General features: G+C 29.1%; 7 protein-coding genes and 1 long non-coding RNA gene across 11 annotated transcripts; 5 read left to right on the forward strand and 3 right to left on the reverse strand.

The window, feature by feature from the left end:
* Positions 1-1,630: 1,630 nt before the first annotated feature.
* ERp60 (disulfide-isomerase A3) lies at positions 1,631-3,994 on the forward strand. Its single transcript, XM_027342433.2, has 2 exons — positions 1,631-1,889; positions 2,000-3,994. Exon 2 carries the CDS (start codon positions 2,048-2,050, stop codon positions 3,566-3,568), a length of 1,521 nt encoding a protein of 506 aa, XP_027198234.2. The 5' UTR covers positions 1,631-1,889; positions 2,000-2,047; the 3' UTR covers positions 3,569-3,994.
* A 96-nt stretch (positions 3,995-4,090) lies between these two features.
* Positions 4,091-5,214, forward strand: LOC113792546 (uncharacterized). The gene has a single exon (XM_027342445.2). It carries the CDS (start codon positions 4,172-4,174, stop codon positions 5,099-5,101), a length of 930 nt encoding a protein of 309 aa, XP_027198246.2. The 5' UTR covers positions 4,091-4,171; the 3' UTR covers positions 5,102-5,214.
* Positions 5,125-6,222, forward strand: LOC113792511 (uncharacterized). The gene is made up of 2 exons (XM_075821399.1): positions 5,125-5,934; positions 6,155-6,222. The coding sequence occupies exon 1, from the start codon at positions 5,229-5,231 to the stop codon at positions 5,901-5,903; it is 675 nt and encodes a 224-aa protein (XP_075677514.1). The 5' UTR covers positions 5,125-5,228; the 3' UTR covers positions 5,904-5,934; positions 6,155-6,222.
* Positions 5,586-6,611, reverse strand: LOC142645358 (uncharacterized). The gene is made up of 3 exons (XR_012846517.1): positions 6,486-6,611; positions 6,155-6,221; positions 5,586-5,934 (listed from the first exon to the last, which is right to left on the reverse strand). It is a non-coding gene; the product is annotated as an uncharacterized LOC142645358 (long non-coding RNA).
* Positions 6,612-6,710: 99 nt separating this feature from the next.
* Vkor (Vitamin-K epoxide reductase) lies at positions 6,711-7,460 on the forward strand. Its single transcript, XM_027342405.2, has one exon. It carries the CDS (start codon positions 6,933-6,935, stop codon positions 7,425-7,427), a length of 495 nt encoding a protein of 164 aa, XP_027198206.2. The 5' UTR covers positions 6,711-6,932; the 3' UTR covers positions 7,428-7,460.
* Positions 7,461-7,497: 37 nt separating this feature from the next.
* LOC113792510 (protein O-mannosyl-transferase TMTC3-like) lies at positions 7,498-10,414 on the forward strand. Its single transcript, XM_027342403.2, has 2 exons — positions 7,498-9,970; positions 10,064-10,414. The coding sequence occupies exons 1-2, from the start codon at positions 7,613-7,615 to the stop codon at positions 10,208-10,210; spliced, it is 2,505 nt and encodes an 834-aa protein (XP_027198204.1). The 5' UTR covers positions 7,498-7,612; the 3' UTR covers positions 10,211-10,414.
* On the reverse strand, positions 10,168-13,485 carry LOC113792513 (uncharacterized). Of its 3 annotated transcripts, none has more exons than XM_075821398.1 (4): positions 13,324-13,485; positions 12,518-13,142; positions 10,420-11,334; positions 10,168-10,348 (listed from the first exon to the last, which is right to left on the reverse strand). In XM_075821398.1, the coding sequence occupies exons 1-4, from the start codon at positions 13,358-13,360 to the stop codon at positions 10,300-10,302; spliced, it is 1,626 nt and encodes a 541-aa protein (XP_075677513.1). In that variant the 5' UTR covers positions 13,361-13,485; the 3' UTR covers positions 10,168-10,299. The 3 variants fall into 3 exon arrangements, with proteins under 3 accessions (XP_075677513.1, XP_075677512.1, XP_075677511.1); XM_075821397.1 differs by having other exon boundaries at positions 12,518-13,145; XM_075821396.1 differs by having other exon boundaries at positions 12,518-13,157.
* Positions 13,486-15,545: 2,060 nt separating this feature from the next.
* LOC113792514 (uncharacterized) lies at positions 15,546-19,457 on the reverse strand. 2 transcript variants are annotated; one of them, XM_027342408.2, is made up of 3 exons: positions 19,184-19,457; positions 18,973-19,070; positions 15,546-18,903 (listed from the first exon to the last, which is right to left on the reverse strand). In XM_027342408.2, exons 1-3 carry the CDS (start codon positions 19,420-19,422, stop codon positions 16,925-16,927), a joined length of 2,316 nt encoding a protein of 771 aa, XP_027198209.2. In that variant the 5' UTR covers positions 19,423-19,457; the 3' UTR covers positions 15,546-16,924. The 2 variants fall into 2 exon arrangements, with proteins under 2 accessions (XP_027198209.2, XP_027198208.2); XM_027342407.2 differs by having other exon boundaries at positions 15,549-19,070; positions 19,184-19,437.
* Positions 19,458-21,213: the final 1,756 nt, after the last annotated feature.

Raw genomic sequence — 21,213 nt, forward strand, 5'->3', positions numbered from 1 at the left:
GTTTTGGTGTTCCAGAAACATACATTTTTTTAAGTTCTTTTTTCATTTTCCGAAAAAAAAATTTGATTCGGATATAAATTCGGATTGTTTTTTTTATTCTTGTTTGTTGGACTAATGATACTAATAATTTTACCTTTTACAAAAATATTCTTTATGATTAAATTCAACTGAATTGCATTTATTTATTCATTAAATAACTGGATGACAAACTGTCTGGTTGACTGACTGTGTCACATACCTAATCACACCTGGATAACTGTAGAAAAAAATGAAACCTGCCATGAAATGAATGAAAAAAAACAAAACAAAAATTCAATATACCAATGTGAAGGTAGGTAGGTGTAGAAGCATGCTGATGATTCTAATCTAATAATGTACTATGAATAACCATAGGAATTACAAATTTCAGCCATTGAAATAATGCTATTTCTATATATCCATCTATGTATAGGAGATAGAATTCAGAATGAAGGATTTTTGTTTTTTTAATTGGGAGAATTGTAATATAATGCTAATCAAATTCTTGTTCAACAACAACAATATAAATATAATGATAATAATTAATATATTTTTACTAATGAATTCAATGGATAAAACAAAAAACCATAGTAACCATACTTTTTTTTAATATAGCGTGACCTAGAACAGAATTGACTAAACTGAATTTTCATTTATCATCGTGATGATAAGAACCGAGATACCGACTAAGAGAAGAGAAAAAACAAACGTCCGGAAATCCCCGGTTAATTATTCTATAGAAAATTTGAATAGAAAAATTTCAACGAAAAATAATAATGTTCATCATTTTTTTTTAACTTTTTGTTGAATCAATTTTCTATACTTTTTTTCAACCAAATGATAATGAACTGGACACAATGATCAATTTCTTGCCTATTTTGGAATCATTACCATAATGATGATGATGATGATGATGAAAATCAATTATTAATATTCAAGTGTGTATAATCATCATCATTAAATCAAATGATGAAAATTGATGATTGTAGAATATTTCGCCAGTCTAAATTCATATGAAAAATGGATAAAAAATTTATGTGATTTGATCATCATCGTATTGTAATATCCCGCCACTTTTTATTTGGATAATTTTTTTTTCAGAATTACCCGCGCCATCTTTCGAAATCATTTCGAATGAGTGATTTTTTTTCAAAAAAAAATCAAATGAAAATCCAGATTATTTTATTCAAATTGATGATTTTGTTTTTCCGGTTCATTTGAACTGATGATGCTTACTTTGCTTTAAATTACTAAGTTTTTTTGATTTAGTTTTAACAATTAGTATGCATCATTTATTTAGATGATTTCAAATCAAAAAAAAAAAAAATGAATAACTAATTTTAATGACGAACGATGGCGTTACTTGAGTCAATGAAATGAGTGAACAAAAAAACAAAAAAAATTCTCATATTCATTTTCTTCGTATCAAATTAAAACACGTCAACTTTAAATGAAAAAAATGTTAAAATCATTCATTAGCTCCACCCTGTTGATAACTCAAATCAATACATTGACCTGCTAAATTAAAGGGCGTAGCTAAACCGGCATTCCAATTTCATTTCAACTATTCCATTCGAGAAGTTAGATTTTTAGTGGTGTGTGTTGCTTAATGTAAAAGTGCGTTGGTGTTTGTATTGGAATCGTATTTTTTTTAGTCTTTTTTTTATGTATGATCATCATTCATTGAATTTACAATTTACATCGCATAATCTTTTTATTGGTTTGATATACCTGCTGTTGCTGTCGTTGTTGCCGACTGGATTTTTATCATCATCATCATCATAGTCTTCGTCATTATTAGAGTGTTGTGTTGTCGTGGCATTTATTCTCTCATTCATTGTCTTTGGTTTTTTCGATCACGTTTTGTGTTTGTAAGTTTTGTTTCTAATTAATTTTGTTTTATAACTGTCATAATTTTTATAATTGTAATAAATTCGTAATTGACAATTTCAATTTATTTTGTTTTTTTTCCTGTTAACAGAAGGTTTATTGTGATTAAATTGTCAAAAAAAAAACAAACGATAAAATAATGGTGTTTAGATATGTATTGGCCAGCATATTTTTGGCAACAATCATTCATTATACAAATGCTTCCGATGTTCTTGATTTAACTCAAGAAGATTTCGGTTCAGCCATTCAACAACATGATACAATATTGGTTAAATTTTTTGCACCTTGGTGTGGCCATTGTAAACGTTTAGCACCTGAATATGAATCGGCTGCAGCCAAATTGAAAAATAATGATCCACCAATACCATTAGCAAAAGTTGATTGTACTACTGATGAAGGTAAAGATGTTTGTAGTAAATATGGTGTTAGCGGCTATCCTACATTGAAGATATTCAAAAATGGTGAATTTTCATCCGAATATAATGGACCACGACAATCCGATGGTATTGTCAAATATATGCGATCAAAAGTTGGCCCTGCATCACGTTTATTCTCGGATAAATCATCATTGGAATCTGCCATGGAAAAGGCAACCGACGTTATTGTTTTAGGCGTTTTTGAAAAAGATGGTTCTTCTGATATGCAAACCTCATTCATGAAATCTGCAGATAAACTTCGTGAAAATGTCTATTTCGCTCATGTATTTCAAAGCGATGTGGAAGATGTTTACAAAGTTGATCGATTGGCCAAATTAGATGAACAAATTCGTTTGAATTCAAACAATGTTCTCGTTATCCGACCAAAATTTTCGAAAAATAAATTTGAATCCGATATCGTTGCTTATTCTGGCAGTGGAGATTTAACAGAATTTATTCGTTCAAATTTTCATGGTCTTGTTGGACATCGTACACAAGAAAACATGGGCGATTTCAAACCGCCAATGGTTGTCGCTTTTTACGATGTTGATTATGTGAAAAATCCTAAAGGAACTAATTATTGGCGTAATCGTATACTTAAAGTTGCTCAAAATTATAAAGATGAAATAACGTTTGCCGTTTCGAATGCTCAACAATTCGCTGGCGAATTAGAAGAATTTGGTGCTGAACCACCACGTGATCGTGATGCTACACCAGTTGTAACTGCACGTAATGAGAAAGGTGAAAAATATAAAATGGAAGATAAATTTTCGGTTGATAGTTTGGAAAAATTTGTTGAAGATTTCCGTGGCGGAAAATTGGAACCATTTTTAAAATCTGAACCATTGCCCGATAATGAAAATGCCGGTGTTAAGACAGCTGTTGCCAAAAATATTCAAGAATTAGTCATCAACACTGATAAAGATGTTCTTATCGAATTCTATGCACCATGGTGTGGTCATTGTAAAAATTTAGCCCCAACATATGAAGATCTTGGTCAAGCTATGAAAGATGAACCAAATGTTTTAGTTGTTAAAATGGATGCTACAGCTAATGATGTTCCACCAGAATTTACTGTTCATGGATTCCCAACTATATATTGGTATCCAAAAAGTAAAGTAGCACAGAAATATGAAGGTGGCCGTGATCTACAAAACTTTATCGAATACATTGCCAAACATTCGACTGAAGAATTAGTCGGTTATGATCGTCAAGGACAGAAAAAATCTAAAGAAGAATTGTAATAAAAAATAATTACCATTTATTATTATTCAAACAGAAAAGAAAATCTTTCAAACACACAAATATATCTGATTATCACCAACAATGACATCCATAATTTTCTAATTTTTCAGAATTCTTTTTTTTCAATCATTTTTTTAAAGAAAAAAATTTAGTGCCTCTATCACACATTTATGCATATGATTAATTTCTTTCGTTTTTTTCCTTCCTTCATGTGTTTTAATTTTCTTTTTTTTCTCATTTCCAAAATTCCATGAAAAAATTCCGTAACATGATTTGATCTGATTTGTATATGATATCGCCATGATTCTTGCTCTTTCTCTTTCCTCTTTCTGGGATTTTCTCTTTCTCATTTCATTTTTAAATGATCGATATCATTTGTATATTTGAAAAAAATGAATATTTAATAAAATAATATGAAAATTTTATTTATTTATCTGAGTAATGAAATTGTGGTTAGAATTTTGGTCAATATTGAATTCAATATATTGCATCAACAGTACGGTACTAGTGTTTATGAATAGTTTGAATCTCATGCTTGTTTTTTATTTTGTTTTCATTTTTTAGAAAAATTATCACCGATTTAATTTTTTAGGAGCAGAAAAATGTTACCCGTACCAAAATTTTTACAAAAAAATCAAAATGATGAACAAAATATGAATCATAATCAAGGATGGCAATCTTCTCACAAGACGAATGGAAATAATTTTCAACGTCCGATTAGAAATTTTAACAATTATGGCAAAAGAAAATGCAATCAAAATTCAATCAATATTCAATGTGATTTTGATGATTGTCGATTTCAATCAGCCAATAAAGATGAAATGTTAATGCATAAAAAAATTAATCATTTTCAATTATGTAGCCGTTTTAATGATGGTTTTTTAATGGATTCACCTGAAGAAATATCAAAATGGCGAAATGAACGTCGATCTAAATATCCACGTTTATCGAACATTATCAATAATGATGACAATGATATTAATCATATAAAAAATAATCAACCTAATCGAAATCACAATAATTCAGCTTATCGTAACAATAACTATCGTGATCGTCGAAAATTTCAGCGTCATTCATTTTCATATTCGCAAAAAAATCATTCGAATAATCGAATTCATAAACGTAATTCAATTGAAAATAAACAAAAAAATAGCACAGTCAAATCTTCGCTGCCAATCACACCGGAACCTTCATCATCATCGTCGTCGCTAAATCTAATTTCGGGTTATTGTAGCGGTAGCAATAGTGAACATTCGGATAATGAAGAATCGAAACAAAATGAACATAAAATACTATCATCAATGATTGATGAACTTATTGAAAAAGTAGAAAAAACTAAAATTGTTCCAAAGAAATTGAATAAAACTATTTCGAATAAAAAACAAAAACCAACAATACAACGGCAACCATTACAATATTCGAATCTAAATCTATTTCAAAAATTAATGTTACAAGATGTACGTCGAATAAAATCCGAATTATTGCAATCATTGAAATTGTTGGTCGATACAAATTTTCTTGAAACAAATTAATTTTCTTTAATTAATTTTAATTAAATTATATTTTTATGCATAAAAATAAATCGATTATGTTCAGAAAAAAGTGATTTTGTTTTTATTTAAGCCAAATCATTTGACAAAAAAAAAACAGATAGATACAATGCCATCACCAACATTGAATCATATCGAATGTGTATCGTGTCATCAAGCATCATTAGATAATTGGCATAAAATCGAACGTTATTGTAATTGTTATTGGCATCAATCATGTTTGACACGTATTATTCAACATCGTCAACAAACACATTGTCCAAATTGTCGTGAATCATTTCAAAAAACTGGCCTATGTCGTATCGTAAAACAAGTTCGTCCATTTATGGATTTTTTCTGTACACCTGGTGCATTCGCTTTGTTAACTATATTTTTGATGGTATTCTCCTATGGATTACAATTTTTATTGATCATTACAACAAGTTATTCAATGGCAAGCGCAATGAATTATAGTAAAATTGTTCAATTTATCATTTTTATACCGGGAATAATATATGATTTTTATTATATTCTTTGTTTAATCATTACAATATCAATTATGATTACATTGTTTCGTTTTTGGCGTGAAGAAAATCCAATCATTGTTATTGAATGGATACCGGCAAATACAACAACATCAACATCGACTACAACAAACGTTTTTCGTACTCAACCAGATGTTCCATCCAGTTCGAGTAGTGATGCACAAACCATACCAATCATAGTTACAAGCCGAAATAAAAATCCAAATCGATCAAAGAATCAACCAATATCGAAATCGGTTATTGTAAAGATAACATCATAATTTTAGCGTTTTCTTCTTCTAATATCGATTTCTAAATTCGTGTATACATAAAATAAAATAGCATTTTTAAAAATTAATTTGAGTTAATAACAAATTAAAGAAAAAAGGAGTTTATGAAATGAATTTTTTTGTTGTCTCAGACTGGGGCGATTCATAAGAAATATCATAGAATTTTATGATTATCATAGGGGAATCAATCATCACTATAATCATTTATATAATCAGTTACATTGAATTGATTTTTTTCTTACCTTTTTTTTCCGTCAAATTCCAAGTTCATAATGGCCACGTGGTTTCGGCATGGTTGACACGCTGAACCTAATAATATTAATTAGAAATTATTAATTAGCGATAATTTGGATTTTAAAACGAATGTGAACATCAGCAATGGCACAATCTAAGACCATGAAATAAATAGCCAGATTGCTTCCTAGATGCTACGCAATTTAATTTTGGTCATATCAAATTTTTTTTTTGATAAAATTTGGCACAATGTATGTCGTGATTTTAAAATAGAGACATCATTGCGTGGCGATTGACCATTTATTGTAGAAAATTATTATCGATGATCATCAAACTTACCATGAAAAAAAAAAATAAACCAATCATGAAAAAATCATGAAAAAAATCTTATAAAAACTTATCGCACAACCATACTGGACAACAACGTGCTCGGATATGGAAGATGAACACGCTGAAAGCATGAGAATTTATATCCAAAATGATCATAATTCTCGACATGCGCGTTACAATGTTCAAAACAAAAAAAAATGTTTTTAGCGACATCTAGTTTCTTTATGCAATTTATTTCGATGGAAATTTTTGTACCCCATTTTTTTTTTTTTGCTTGTTAAGCATCATTTTTTTTTCTTATCTATCCATTTGGATTCTATATAACATTCGTTTATTAATGCTTACAATATAGAATCGAAATTTTCATTTAGATAAAAATACATCAACAATTGGATCAATCATTCCTTTTTTTGTATTATAAATGTTTAGATTCACGAATTATTTTGTTAAAACGTAATGGAACTTCGAAAAAAATTACATCGTACTGATCAAATTTTAATGGTCATCATTTTGGTTGGATTTTTACTTACGGCTTATGCATTTTATGTTGAATTGAAACATGATTATAATCATTCCTATCAAGCATTATGTGATGTGAATCCGATCATCAGTTGTACAAAAGTTTTGACAACTAAATGGAGTAAAGGTTTTGGCATTCTACCCGAACCATTAGCCTTTAGAAATCCGATATTTGGTTTTGGATTCTATACTCTATTTTTATTAATGATTGCAGCATTTAAACCAAATACAAAGATTTGTAAATCATTGATAATATTGGCAATTCTATCGAATTTGGCTACAATTTATCTCGCCATTTTGATGATATACATCATTGAATTTTATTGTTTAGTATGCATCTTTACATATGTTGTTAATTTTCTTTTACTTATCTATTCTATTGTTCGTTATCGAATTGTCAAACAATTACAATCAAAATCTAAATTGCGATAAACTTTTCAAATAAAATTCTTGATTAAATTTTTATCCGCACGTTGTTTATGAATTGGCAAACAGTAAACATATTGAATATTTCTTGAAAAAATTCTTGCTTTGTTTATTCTGCATAATAAATTCTACCAAGAATCTCAATAATTCTTAAGATTCTAAAGAATTATTTAACTGCAAATGATTTTAAAATGAAATCTTTATCATTATTCGATCAAACTTATCCATACATTCTAATCATTACAACTATTCTAATCGTTTTTCATAATTCACTTGACTGTGATTTCACATTTGATGATACATCGGCTATCATAAAGAATCGTCATGTCCATACAAATGAAACCGATTGGTTTCGTTTATTCGATGTCGATTATTGGGGAACACCAATTCAAAGTGAACATAGTCACAAATCATATCGACCATTCACATCATTAACATTTCGTTGGAATCATCTATTGTCATCAGCATTGAATCCATATGGATTTCATTTGACAAATGTATGCTTACATATAATTGTTTCTTTTATTTGTTTCGAATTTCTTTCATCAATGTTGGGTCTACAAAATCGATGGCCAGCTTGTTTATTTACCCTTTATTTTGCCATTCATCCAACTAAATCTGAAGCCGTTACCAGTATCGTTGGCCGTGCTGAATTACTATGCGCTTTATTCATATTGATCTCTTTGTTTTGTTATCTTAAAAGTGCATACATAAGTTTTGCTATTTCAGTTCTTTTGGCTTCATATTCGAAAGAACAAGGAATGACAGCACCGGCTATCTGTATAGCTATTGAATGTCTTGAATTAATGATACGATTTAAATCATCGAATCATTTACCATTCAGGTTTAGATTATGGTATTCATTGTGGAATTTGAATATGATTAAAATTATTGCACTTATCACCTATACAGCAACATTGATCGGTACTCGTATCTATCTGACAGGATCATCATTGCCCATTTTCACTAAATTTGATAATCCAGCTTCGTTTGAAGAAACGCCAATTCGACAACTTACTTACAATTATCTTCTATCATTGAATGTTCAATTGATGCTGTGGCCACGTTGGTTATGTGCCGATTGGACAATGAATTCCATTCCATTAGTGAAAACATTCGACGATCCACGTAATGCTTGGACAGCTATATTCTATTTAGTTTTCATAATTCTATCTAGTCGAGCTTTTTATTTGGCCATTAGCTGTCCATCAAAACGATCATCTAATATTGATCGATCCAATCTGCTGATTTCATTAATTCTCATTGTGATTCTATTCATTCCTGCATCGAATCTGCTATTTCCAGTTGGTTTTGTACTTGCCGAACGAATTCTTTATACACCAAGCATTGGATTCACGGCATTATTGGCCATCGGTTGGTTAAGAATTCAAAATTATTTTCCACGTTCTAGATTGATTCGATTCTTATTGAATCTATCGACAATATTAATGCTAGTCACATTTGCATTGCGTACTTATGAACGAAATTTTGATTGGCGTAATGATCTTACCTTATTTAAATCGGGTTTAAAGGTAAATCCTAATAATGCCAAATTATATAACAATATTGGTCATTATTATGAACGCCGTGGTGAATGGTCAGAGGCTATAAAATATTTTCGACGAGCAGCCGATAAAGATCGTGAAGATATTGGTTCCGAATTAAATGTAGCTCGATCATTGATACGATTGAATCGTTTAAAGGAAGCTGAAGATTTACTATGGGCAATCAAACCTCGTGTACGTACATCGATATTGAAAAATCGTATGGTACCACATTATCTAAATATTTGGATAAATTTAGCACATGTAATCAGTTTAAATCAAACACGATTACATGAAGCTGAGAATCTTTATCAAGAAGTTTTAACTATTCGAAGTGATTTTGTTGATGCCTACATAAATCTAGGTGAACTTTATATTCGTAAACATTTATTTGATCAAGCAATAGAAACGTATGAAAAAGCATTGAATCGAGCACGTCATATTGATGATGGTAAAAAAGCTGATCTTTATTATAATTTAGCTGTTGCAAAATCATTAAAATTAGATCATCAACAACAAAAACCAAATGACTTAAAACTTCGATCCAAATTAACGGAAATTGTTCAAGATTTAATGGTTGCCATTTCTATTAATCGCGAACATCGTGAAGCTATCATTAATTTAGCCATATTACTACAAAAACCCGAATTTCCATCAGATAATCAAACTGAATATCGAACATTTGCAATCAATGCATTACGTAGTTATTCACGAAGTAATGAATTAGAATCATTCCAATTTAATATTGCCATTACATTGTTGGATCTAGGTGGACCAACAAATCGTATGGATGCAATACATCATTTTAAACGTGCAGCTGAATTAAAACCAGATTTTCGTAGCGCACTCTATAATCTTGCATTATTATATTATGATTTCAAGGATTATGAACAATCATTATTCTATTTAAATCGTACGCTTGAACATCATTCAAATTATACAAAAGCATTATTATTGACGGCCGACATTTATAGTCGTATGGGACGTTTAGATGATACCGAAAAGGTGAGTTTTTGGTTTGGGTTAAACATTTTCATGACAAAATTCATCTTAATTTTAATGTCAAATTTTTTTCTTTTTCTTCTTTTTTCTAAATAGACATATGCCAAAGTACTTGAAATGGATGAAAATAATTATGAAGCTATTCATAATTTATGTCTGATCTATAAACAAACTCAACGGAAAAAAGAACAAGAAAAATGTCTATTAATGCTCAATGATTTTAATTTAAAATCCATTTTGTGATACATCATCATCATCATTCCAGATTCAATTTTTTATTATTTTTTTTTCTTAACAAATCTACGAATATGAAAAAAATTGTCCTTATTCATTCATTCATTAATCATTTGTTGTAATTGTTTGATGTATTTGATAGTCATCCTAAATACAAAGACGACAAAAAAATATTATTATAATAATAAGAATAATAAAATTATTAAAATCAAATTTACCTTAAGGCTTCAATTTTTGATACACGTTTGCCATGTAAATGTCTAGGTTGTATATATGGTAATCGATCACGTAACATATCGAATGCACGATTCATATCTCTCATTCTTGTACGTTCACGAAGACAGGCATTTTTTCGTTGCTCTTCTTTGGAACCACCACCACCACCACCACTTGGTTGCTTCAATGATGTTACTAGATGTGATTCATTATTAATGTCATTTGATGCATATTTAGGTTTATGGTCACTATTCATATTTATTATTTCCGGCCATTTTTCAATTGATTGATACTTTGCATGATCATGATGATCATCATTATTTGATAAACAATAAAAATTGTTAGATTCTAACAATGTTGACTTTTCAGTTGACATCGATTTTGTTATCGATGATAATGATGATGATGATGATGATGGCTGTGTCTGCAATGTTTTTGGTTTTATCATAGCAGTTGTTGGTCCATGTTTCGATAACCAGGAAAGATTTTCTAGCCATCGATTATGATAATAATAATGATTGTGGTTATGATGATCATCATAATCGTTCAATATATCTTGTTGATTATTGTTATATTGATAATAATAATAGTAATAATTATTATGATCATAATATGGATCATTCAAATCATCATGGGTCATCATAATTTTGGTTGTATCAATCGTTTTTGAATCATCATTTTCATTGTTCAATACTGTTATTGTTGATAATGGTTGATGGTTGCAACTGCCGTTTATAATTGAATAAAATTGTCTATAAGATTCTTGATTCGAATAAAATTGTAATTGATTTTCATTTATCATCGATGATGATAATTGTGATGAAGTTTGAATATTGAAATCATTATTAACGTTTGGTAATGTTGTTGTTGTTGCTGTTGTTGTCGTTTCGTTATGACAATCAAATGAATCATTTTGACTAATTTTTTTTATAACAAAACAGAGAAAAATTAAATAATGAAAAAATTGTGTTAATAAAGATAATTAGTGCATCACAAATCGATCCAGGAACAAAAACAAAAAACAAAAAAAACATAATGATTGCACCGGACATATATGGTCATTAAGGTTATTTTGTTCATCATATATCACATCATCAATGGTCGCCCGACCATTATCGCCATCATCATCATCATAATTGAATAATAATCATAGAAAAAATATGATCCCAAAAAAAATGAACGGAAAAAATGGACCAGAAAAAACATTCATCCATCAAAAAAAACAGTTTAATGTAGTGTTTTATGGATTTTTTGTTTTTCATTTATAATTTTTTTTTCTGTTTCTTCTTTTTCGTCAATGTTTTTTTTGTGTTGTTTTTTTATTTGTAATTTTCATGTGAAAATTATTCATTCGAATGATTTATTAAGACACAAGTAAATGTTTATTAAATGTAAAAGAACAAACGACATTTAAACACACACACACATTGATGATAATTGCGACAACAACAGACAAAAAAAATACCGGAACAATAACTGATGGTAATGATTAACTTAAAAAAACAATTTCTATATTGAAAAAGATAATAGAATAGTTTACGTGTGTGTTTCTTACATATCCATGAAACGTTTGTATTGTCTTCCTGTTTTCGTTTCAAAGCATCACACACACACACACACACATCATATTTTCTTTCATTTACCTGGATCATCTTCATCTTCATTTTTCTTTCCTACCTTACCTTACGACCATCACCAATCATATATGAATGAAACTCATGCTGTTAATTCTTTTTTTCTTTTTTTTTTTTTTTTTTTTGAAAAACTTTTTGGCTTTGGCATGCATGTTTTTTGTTTTCTGTTTAATTGTTAGAACAAATGTAAAGGGATTTTTTTTTGCATAAGAAACAAGGAGTGTTTTTGGTAAATTTCATTATGCAAATTGGTTTTCTCTTTTCGTTTCCTTTTCATTAGACAAATGAAAAAAACATTGACATGACAACTTTTCACACTAAGAAATTGTTTTGTTGTTGTTGTTGTTGTTGTTATATAATATATAGTAATCGTATGGGAATATTTCTCATTATCACTTTTTTTATTATATCGCGTTTGGATGCGTGTGATTTTAGTAGAAAAATATAAATATTTTAAAAACATTACCATTGAATTAAATGGATATCCTGATGATGACTGTAGCTGTCATTATCAACATGAATAAATGAATTTGGTTCCGTTATGTTGTTTGTTGCTGGCATAGTTTTTAATGTTTCATCAATGATATTCGTATCATCATGAATATGATCATTACAAATAGCCATAATATCAATTTTATTATCCGAAGATATTTTCGACTGTATATTAGTCGATGGTAATGATGATGAAATATTGATGATAATGGATTCATCATCGTCAACTAATCCATTATCCATTACATATTTTGATGATGATGATGATGATGATGATGTTGTTGTGTTTGGCATCAGCATTGTTTGTTGTTCGCGGATCATTTTCATATTGTTGTCATCATCATCATCATCATCAACAACATCATCTTCATTGCTGTTATGGCCAACATTAACAGCAAGATGTCCGCCTAAAATTTCTTGTTGATTTTGATAAGATGACATTATTATGGGAATAACAACTTGTTGTTGATTTTCTTGTTCATATTGTTCAGGATGATAAAGATCGACAGTAATTTGTTGTTGTTGTTGTTTTTGCTGTTGATGTTCTGGTTGTTGTTGATGCGGAACATTATCCACAGTTTCGTTTATCCAATTTTCTGCTACTGTATTTTTTTCTTTTTGGTTAAGAAAAACGAAATTTTTTTTAAAACAATGAACTTTCAAAAGATGATATAATCATATAAAGATTACATCACAATCCATAATTATGATGATAATGATTCAAATCGAGGTAAAAAAGAAAAAGAAAAGAAAAACATTTCCGGTAGTTGAATAACTTACCATTTTTACAACTGGTGAATGCAACAGGTTCCATCATTCATTTGAATATCAAAATTTTGTTACCTGATTCGTTCATAAATAATGTTGAAAAATTCGATAATTTCGATTGTTCTTGATCGTCGACCATGTCGATGTTTGCAAAATGAAAATGAAAAAAATGATCACATCGATTTTTTTTTTTTTTTTTGGTTACAATGTAAATTCGGATTATCAGTATCTGGTGCCATAATCCAAATATCAAATTAGTCAATAGAAAAAGCTGTATCCAAAAACAGGTGTTTTTTTTTGACTGATTGTACCCATCAATATCATTTGGAAAAAAAATTGCAATAAATAAAATTTCGTTTTCCCCCGTATAACACAAATTGAACAAAAAACAACAATCATGATATGTCACGAATCAATATAAAGATTGTAATCATTCCATTAAATATATATCGAAACGAATGAAACAATCGATTTATCATCCATGAAACAATTATCCTGGTTGTTTTAGATGAAAAAAACGACAAATTGAATATCATGATATTAATAATAATGATAATAATATGACAAACACGAATGACATTAAAAAAATAACTTTCTTTCTTTCCTGTTTAAAGGTAGATGAATTTTATTTTTCTGGTTTTATCATTAAAAAAAAATCCAAAACAAATTAGATAATGGAATTTTTTTTTTTATCAACAAATGTTGTATTGTATTTGTGAATGATCTGTTTTATTTCCTGTTTCAATTGTATTCGATTTTTTTCTTGTTGTTCCTATTACAACACAAATAGTTTCATCGTTTCATCGAGCCAAATTGTTTTTCCCCATTTTTTTCCAACAAAATTCATTTTCAATTTAATTCATTATAAAATGAATGAATTATCATGATCTTTATTGGTGAATTAAACTGACAAGCAAAAAATGAAACATTTAGTCCAGAAATTGTGTGTGTTTGTATAGATAATCTTTTCCAAGCTTGTAACGCACCTTTTTTTTCCTCCTTTCACTATATATATCGAAAGTGAACAATATCCTGTTTTTTTCTTTCTTTCAATCATTTATGGTCATCATCATCATCATAATAATCATTCATAATCATCAAATATTACGAATAAACCAAAAAATGAGGAAAAAATAAATCCATATAATTAGTCATCATCATCATCATAATTATCGTGAACAAAAATTAGATGATGATGATCATAAATTAGAGCATTAAATAATCATCAACAACAACAAAAATTAACTGTGAATTTTTTCAATTTGTTTGTTTCGATTTGTCGGTTGTTATAAACGATTTAAGAAAAAATCCAATAAATCAGATGAATAAAAGAACTGATTTATTTGAAAATATTTTCTTCTTCTTCAAACTACACACCCACCCACACACAAACATTTGAATGAATTGATTTTCTATGTGTATGTTTATCAATGGTGAACCAATTTGATCAATTCAATTTCGAATGTATAACGATGTTTTTCTGTGTATGTGTGTGTTTGTGTTCAGATTTTAAAATTGAAAATAATAATAACACAGCTTATTATCAAATGTGCACAGGATTTTTTTCTTTTTCTGTTTCTATTTCTTGATTTTTTTTCACTTTTAAAAATATATCAAAAAAGAAGAAGATATTACTTACACAATAATCATAATAACTGTAACGGTTACGGCCTGTTTATACAACAATAACCATCATATAATAATAATGTAACCAAAATGACCATTCAGTTTTCATTCTTTATTTCTTTTTTTATATTGTTGTCGATTGTTAAATTTAACATTCACATCACTAGAAATTTTGTTTTTTTTTCTACTTAAATTTAAATTCAATTTCTCTCCCTGTGTGTTTGAAACGTAACATTGGTCAGTTATCATTATCATCATCATGATCGTGTTTGTCATTGTTATTATTATATTCCATTTTGGTGACCAATTATGACAATTTTTCTCTTCATCGTTATTCTTTTTTTCGCTAAATTGATGATCATCGTTTATAAAATGAACAAAACTATTCATCTTAAACAGGAAAATGACAACATTCCAAACAACCAAAAAAAAAGATGATTATTTTTAAACATTCGAAAATCGACACAAGCGCCACCACCATCGGATGTTTATTATTCGAATTCGAAGAAAACGCGGGAACCCAAAAAATATTCAAAGAAATGAAATCAAATGGAATTTTTTTTCATAAAAAAAATTTTTATTATCATTATTGTTTTTGAAAAAAAAATCTTTACATAGAAACAATGAATCAATTAAAAAATACTGTAATGAAGAAGAGTATATGAGATTGAGAATAATAATTAAAAAAAAAGTTTGAAATAATAAATTAACAATTAAAGATTGTGGGAGAAAAAAAAATAGACTATATAAGTGTGAGGGGAGGTTTGTAACATTATGAGATGCATGATGATAATGATGATGATGATGAACATAGTGTATGAAACAATAAAACGAAAACTGTTGCAATGTTGCAAAAAAATGATGAGCAAAAGAAAGAACAATTTGAATTTCGGTTTTTGTGTTTTGTGTTATATAAAAAAATATTTATGAAAAAAATTATTACAGAAACGTAAACAAAGAAAAACCAAAAAAAAAAATGTGATAAAAATCGATGATTATTCAATCAATCAATCATTTACATAAATATGATTGATTGAATATAAATTGTTTTCTTTTTCTTCCGTTTAGGTTTTTTAGATTTCATTTTTGGTTAGTTGTTAAGCGAACAAATGAAAAACGAAATTGGATTGAATTTTGGAACAAGAGAAATAAATGAATGGAAAAAGGTAAAAAAAACAACGGAAATGGACAAAATTGATGTTTTCTTTATCTGTTATATGTGAAAGTAAAATGAAAAAAAACCTAATGAAAAGCTTTAAAAAAAGAGAATCAACAACAATTAAGCAATTGATCCAGTACTGATTGTGTGTCTGTATTTGGTTTGATTAGATAATAATTTCTTTGGAGGGGGAAAGGAAAAAACAAATTTCTATTCAAGGAATTGAATGAAACACGATTTAGGCCGGGGTTCGGTTATATGACAAAAGAACAAAACGAATACAAAAAAAATAGATGAAAATGAAATGCAATCCAGAAAAAAAATGTTGTTGATAAATGTTTCTTTTTTCTTTTAGTGTGATTGGTGTGATCAGATGGATAGTAGAAAAGAAAAACTGTGTTGGATTGAAACAATTAAACAATGGAATTTATCAAGAAGAAGACAGAATGATCCATCATCAATATTATATCATGTCATAAGTGAATGTAGTATTTGTATTTCCATTACAGGAATAACTAATTAAATGTGTGAATATAACTTTGTAATCAATGTGTGTTTGTGTATTTTGTGTTAGTTTGTTTGTTATAAATGGCGATCAAAAAAGATAAAGAAAAAACAAGAAGATTTTCAAATGAGAAATGACAACACCCAAATGAAGAGAAAAATTGGTTAGCAGAAAAAAAAATATATTTGACGAAGAACATTTATAACAACAAAAAAAAGGTATAGATTAATCAAACAAGGAAGAATGAAATTTTAAAATTTTTTTTGCTTGTTTTTTAGTTTATTAATTAATTTACGTTACCGTTTACGGAGGGGAAATTGGTTTTAAGCTTTCATATCACTTTGTTGTTGTTTTGTTATTGATTTTTTTGGTTGTGAAACATCAGCAATAGTAAAGGATGATAATGTTGGTGATGATGAACGATCTTCAATTGTTAATGGTCTTGATGGTGTTAATGTTATCGATCCAATTGGTATCGTTGATGTTTTTGTCTGTAAACGAAATTTATTCTGATTCTGATTCTGATGTTGATTGACTAATGCTTTTGCAATCGATGCTGGTAACGATATTGATGATGATTGTGATGATGATATTGATAATGATGATGGTGATGGTGTTTTCAATGTTTTCGATGTAATCGATGTTGATGCAGATGGCATTAATGGTTCAATAATGGCTTTAATTTTTGATGATTCGGATGCTAATTTATCATCACCATCCGTTGCAGCAATAATAGCTATTCTAAATTCTGTATTACCATTTTTATGATTATTATTATTATTATTATTATCATCAGTTGTAGCGGCAGCTGTATTCTGATTAGATGTTGCTGATGATACATATGGATCATCCATAAATGATCCTGATGATGATGATGATGGTGCTAAATAATCAGTATCCTGATGATATGATAATGATGATGATGATGATGATGGTGGTGGTGATGAATATGATTGATGATTATGATGATGAGAATCGACATAAGAATTTGGCAATAATGGTCTGTTCATGGATGTCGTTTCGATAATACCACCCGAATTGCTGCTACCAAAACTATTTCCATTTCCATTATTATTTCCAACATGATTAAAAATATCATCATGAAAATGATGATTTTGATGATAATGATGTTGTTGATGTGGATGATAATGACCATCAGGACCATTATGATAATGATCCATGTGATGATGATGATGATGTGATGATAAATGTGGACGACCATAATCAAAACTATCGATTGGTTTTACTTCATTTGAAATATAAGCTTTACCAAATGATTCCGATTGATGATGTGTAATTGGTGGTTCATGTTGATGATGACGATCATGATAATGATGATGCGATGGATGGTGATAATGATGATGATGTGGAGAAGGATAATCATGCGAAGAAGAAGACGCTGAAGAAGATGGAAAAGAATTATCAATACTATATTCATTTGCTTTATATGATGATGTTGAACTTGGATAATTTCTTATTGTTGATGTAATCGGTTGAAAACTATTCGATTCTCGATACGATGATGGTGATGTATAACGATCATTATTAATACTTGAAGAATGATGATAATGATGATCATGATGTGGTGATGTAGATGATGATGTTGATGATGATGAAGAAGGTGATTGTGAATTTTCTGATCCAATCGTAACATATATGGCTCGTTGTGCAGGATCCGGATTATTATTATTATTTTTAACATTTTTTCCACTATAATTATTACGATATGATCGTAATGGTGATGATGAAGGCGCTGATGAAGCTGCATAATGATTTGATCCTGTTGTAAAATAATCATTTGTACCGGATGCAGCATAATCGCTCATATAACTACCACCACCACCGCCACCTCCGTTTCCAGAGCTGTAATCTTCACCACTGCCCATATCAGGTCCATATCCACCACCTCCCATATCCATACCACTTGCAAAACTTTCACTATATCCACTACTACTACTACCACCACCACCACCACTATAAGCCCCTGTGTTTCCACTGTATCCACCACCATTATCAAGACCATAGCTAGAATCTCCGCCATTTCCTCCTTTGCTTAATCCTCCTCCGCCTCCTCCACTGTAAGGCATTCCATATGCTGTACTTCCGCTGCTGCTGTATTCACCACCTCCACCACCTCCGCCATAGCTATCTCCACCACCACCACCACCGCCGCCATAATTATTATCATCGAATGTGACTTTATATTGACCAGGACCAACGTATCCGGTTGATGTAACTGGTTTCGAACTATGACTACCGGTTGTATAATCATGATCACTACCAGAATAACTGCCGCCATAATCTGTACCGTGAGGCATTCCATAAGAATCATCACCACCATATTCATCAATATCATAGGCATCATTACTACCTCCATACGAACCACCGTAACCATAATCCGATGATTGATATGATGATGGATAACCATATTCGTATTTAGGATAATCGTATTCTTCACGAATTTTAAATCTATGATGATGATTGTTGGTTTGATTGATTTTTTTTCATTTAAATTAATCAGTAAATTACATATTGTTGATACAAAAAAAAAAAACGAAAAACAATAGCAACAAAATACTTACTCGAACGGTATAGGAATCGGTATAGGTAGAATACCAAATTTTGGTTTCATTTTTTTCTTAGCCAATGCATACATTAACATTAATGTTTTCATTTTATCTTTACTTAACATTTTCATAATCATTTTTTTCATTGCATATGTTTGATGTACATGATGTTGTAATAATAATTGTATGATGAATATTGTTACCAAAAAAATTGCAGCTTTATGGCTGCTATTAATCCTATTTATGGTCAGCATTTTTTTTTGAAATTTTGGTTATTGCTGATTTCAAACAAACAATCAAAAAAACTATTGAATGATGGCACAACACACACACAGAATTGAATACCTCAAAGAATAAATTTTCAACAAAAAAAATCAAATTGAAACACTTGAAAATTGAGAAAAAATTGAAAATTTCAAAATCAAATCAAATTCACCGATACCGATGACATTTTGTCAACGGACATTCAACACAAAAACAAACATTCATTCAATCAAACACAGAAAATAATACAATAAACAACAAACACAAATACGATGTGAAAAAAAATGAAAATCTAATCGAAAAAAATATTTGACTTTCGTTTAAATACCATGTCAATATTAGGATTTTAAATTTTACCTATTTTCGAAAAAGAATGATGATGATGATGATCATAGGTAGAAAAAAGATGAATAAATTTTAATTTGTGAGAAGAGCCAGTGATTCTCTCTCTCACACTCATTTTTTCCATTTCTTTTGCCTACCTTGGTTGTATATACCTTTAATTGTAAATTGACCAACTAAAAACGGTTTCATTGATAATTTTTTGTTTGGAATAAAAATTGAGAGTGATGATGATGATACAGAAAGAACCAGGCATAAGAAATAATAATAGTCAACAACAACAACGGTTATTATATAAACTTCTTCTCTAGCTTTTTTTTCTCCTTTTTCTTTTCTTTTTTTTTTTTTTTTTTCTTTCTTTTTTGGTTTACATCATATATTCGTTGGTTTTTTAATAATAAAAATGATGCTTTGCAATTGAACCATTTTTCTACTGAAAATACTCTTCTTCTTTTTTTTCTGAAACATTTTTTTTTCACTATAATTTAAATGAATGATAATGATTCACATTGTTCATCTCTGTGTGTGTGTGTATTGTATCAGGTAAATGTGTGTGTGTGTTTGTCCACCATCCATGTCGATGTTGTTATTCATTTGTTATTTACAGGTTGACTGAATTAATAACGTTAGTTACTTTTTCTCATTGTAGTGGTAGTTGTTCTCGGGATGTTTATTTTTTGTTTGTTGGGGCGCCATTTTGTTGTTTCCCGAAAACAATTAACTATCAATGTGATAAGTTGATGTTATCCAATAGAATAAAGCAGGTAACAGCAAAGATATGCGAAAAAAAGGTGAGAGAAACAAAGAAATGCAAAAAAAAAAAAATTTCTGACCAGATAAGAAAATAACTGAAAAAGTGAGAGTTTTAATTCGTAAAAAACATCATGTGTTTTTCTGTTCAATGGGTGGATCATCCGAAAATTTTTGATGATGGATAACCGAAAACAAAACAGAAAAACTTTTTTCGTAAAACAAAAAATTCATTTTCACTCTTTTGTCCATACAAATGCGAATATTTGTAAAGACGGAAATGTTGTTGGTTGACCAATAATGAAAATGAAATTATAATCATTGTTTGATTCTCATAAATACATGATTTAAGATAATGCAGATAACAATGACAAACTTACTTTCATTTAATAATGAAAAAAACAACAAGTTGTAAACACAATTCAGTTTGAAATCCAAAAAATCAATTGATTAGAATCTAATCGGTAATAAAAATCCCAAACATTACCGAATAATTTTTTGTTTGTAAATTTAAATTGACATTCGAAATTGTCTAGACTTTGTCAAAATAGTGGCCAATTTTTTTTTATGTCAAAACAAGAAAGAACAGGAAAATTTCAGCTAAAAATGTAACCAAAAAAAGCAAAAAACAAATGAATTTTATTGTTTTCATATCACAATATAATTGATGATGGATAAACCATAAGTCA

This window comes from Dermatophagoides pteronyssinus, unplaced genomic scaffold (assembly GCF_027571235.1).
Source record: "Dermatophagoides pteronyssinus isolate colony J.1.1.1.1 unplaced genomic scaffold, Derpt_VIB-CSIC_2022.12 sq0010, whole genome shotgun sequence".
Taxonomy (NCBI): Eukaryota; Metazoa; Arthropoda; class Arachnida; order Sarcoptiformes; family Pyroglyphidae; genus Dermatophagoides; species Dermatophagoides pteronyssinus.

Bases quoted from the DNA above. Each gene is read 5' to 3' on its own strand.
- ERp60 (XM_027342433.2), top strand. From the start codon at position 2,048: ATGGTGTTTAGATATGTATTGGCCAGCATATTTTTGGCAACAATCATT.
- LOC113792513 (XM_075821396.1), bottom strand. From the start codon at position 13,360: ATGATGGAACCTGTTGCATTCACCAGTTGTAAAAATG. The intron at 13,158-13,323 runs GTAAGTTATTCA...TTAACCAAAAAG, and splicing joins ATTCACCAGTTGTAAAAATG to AAAAAAATACAGTAGCAGAA. The intron at 10,349-10,419 runs GTAAATTTGATT...CTTTGTATTTAG, and splicing joins TCAAAAATTGAAGCCTTAAG to GATGACTATCAAATACATCA.
- LOC113792514 (XM_027342407.2), bottom strand. From the start codon at position 19,422: ATGCTGACCATAAATAGGATTAATAGCAGCCATAAAGCTGCAATTTTT. The intron at 19,071-19,183 runs GTAAGTATTTTG...TCATCATCATAG, and splicing joins CCGATTCCTATACCGTTCGA to ATTTAAAATTCGTGAAGAAT.
- LOC113792510 (XM_027342403.2), top strand. From the start codon at position 7,613: ATGAAATCTTTATCATTATTCGATCAAACTTATCCATACATTCTAATC. The intron at 9,971-10,063 runs GTGAGTTTTTGG...TTTTCTAAATAG, and splicing joins GTTTAGATGATACCGAAAAG to ACATATGCCAAAGTACTTGA.
- LOC113792546 (XM_027342445.2), top strand. From the start codon at position 4,172: ATGTTACCCGTACCAAAATTTTTACAAAAAAATCAAAATGATGAACAA.
- LOC113792511 (XM_075821399.1), top strand. From the start codon at position 5,229: ATGCCATCACCAACATTGAATCATATCGAATGTGTATCGTGTCATCAA.
- Vkor (XM_027342405.2), top strand. From the start codon at position 6,933: ATGGAACTTCGAAAAAAATTACATCGTACTGATCAAATTTTAATGGTC.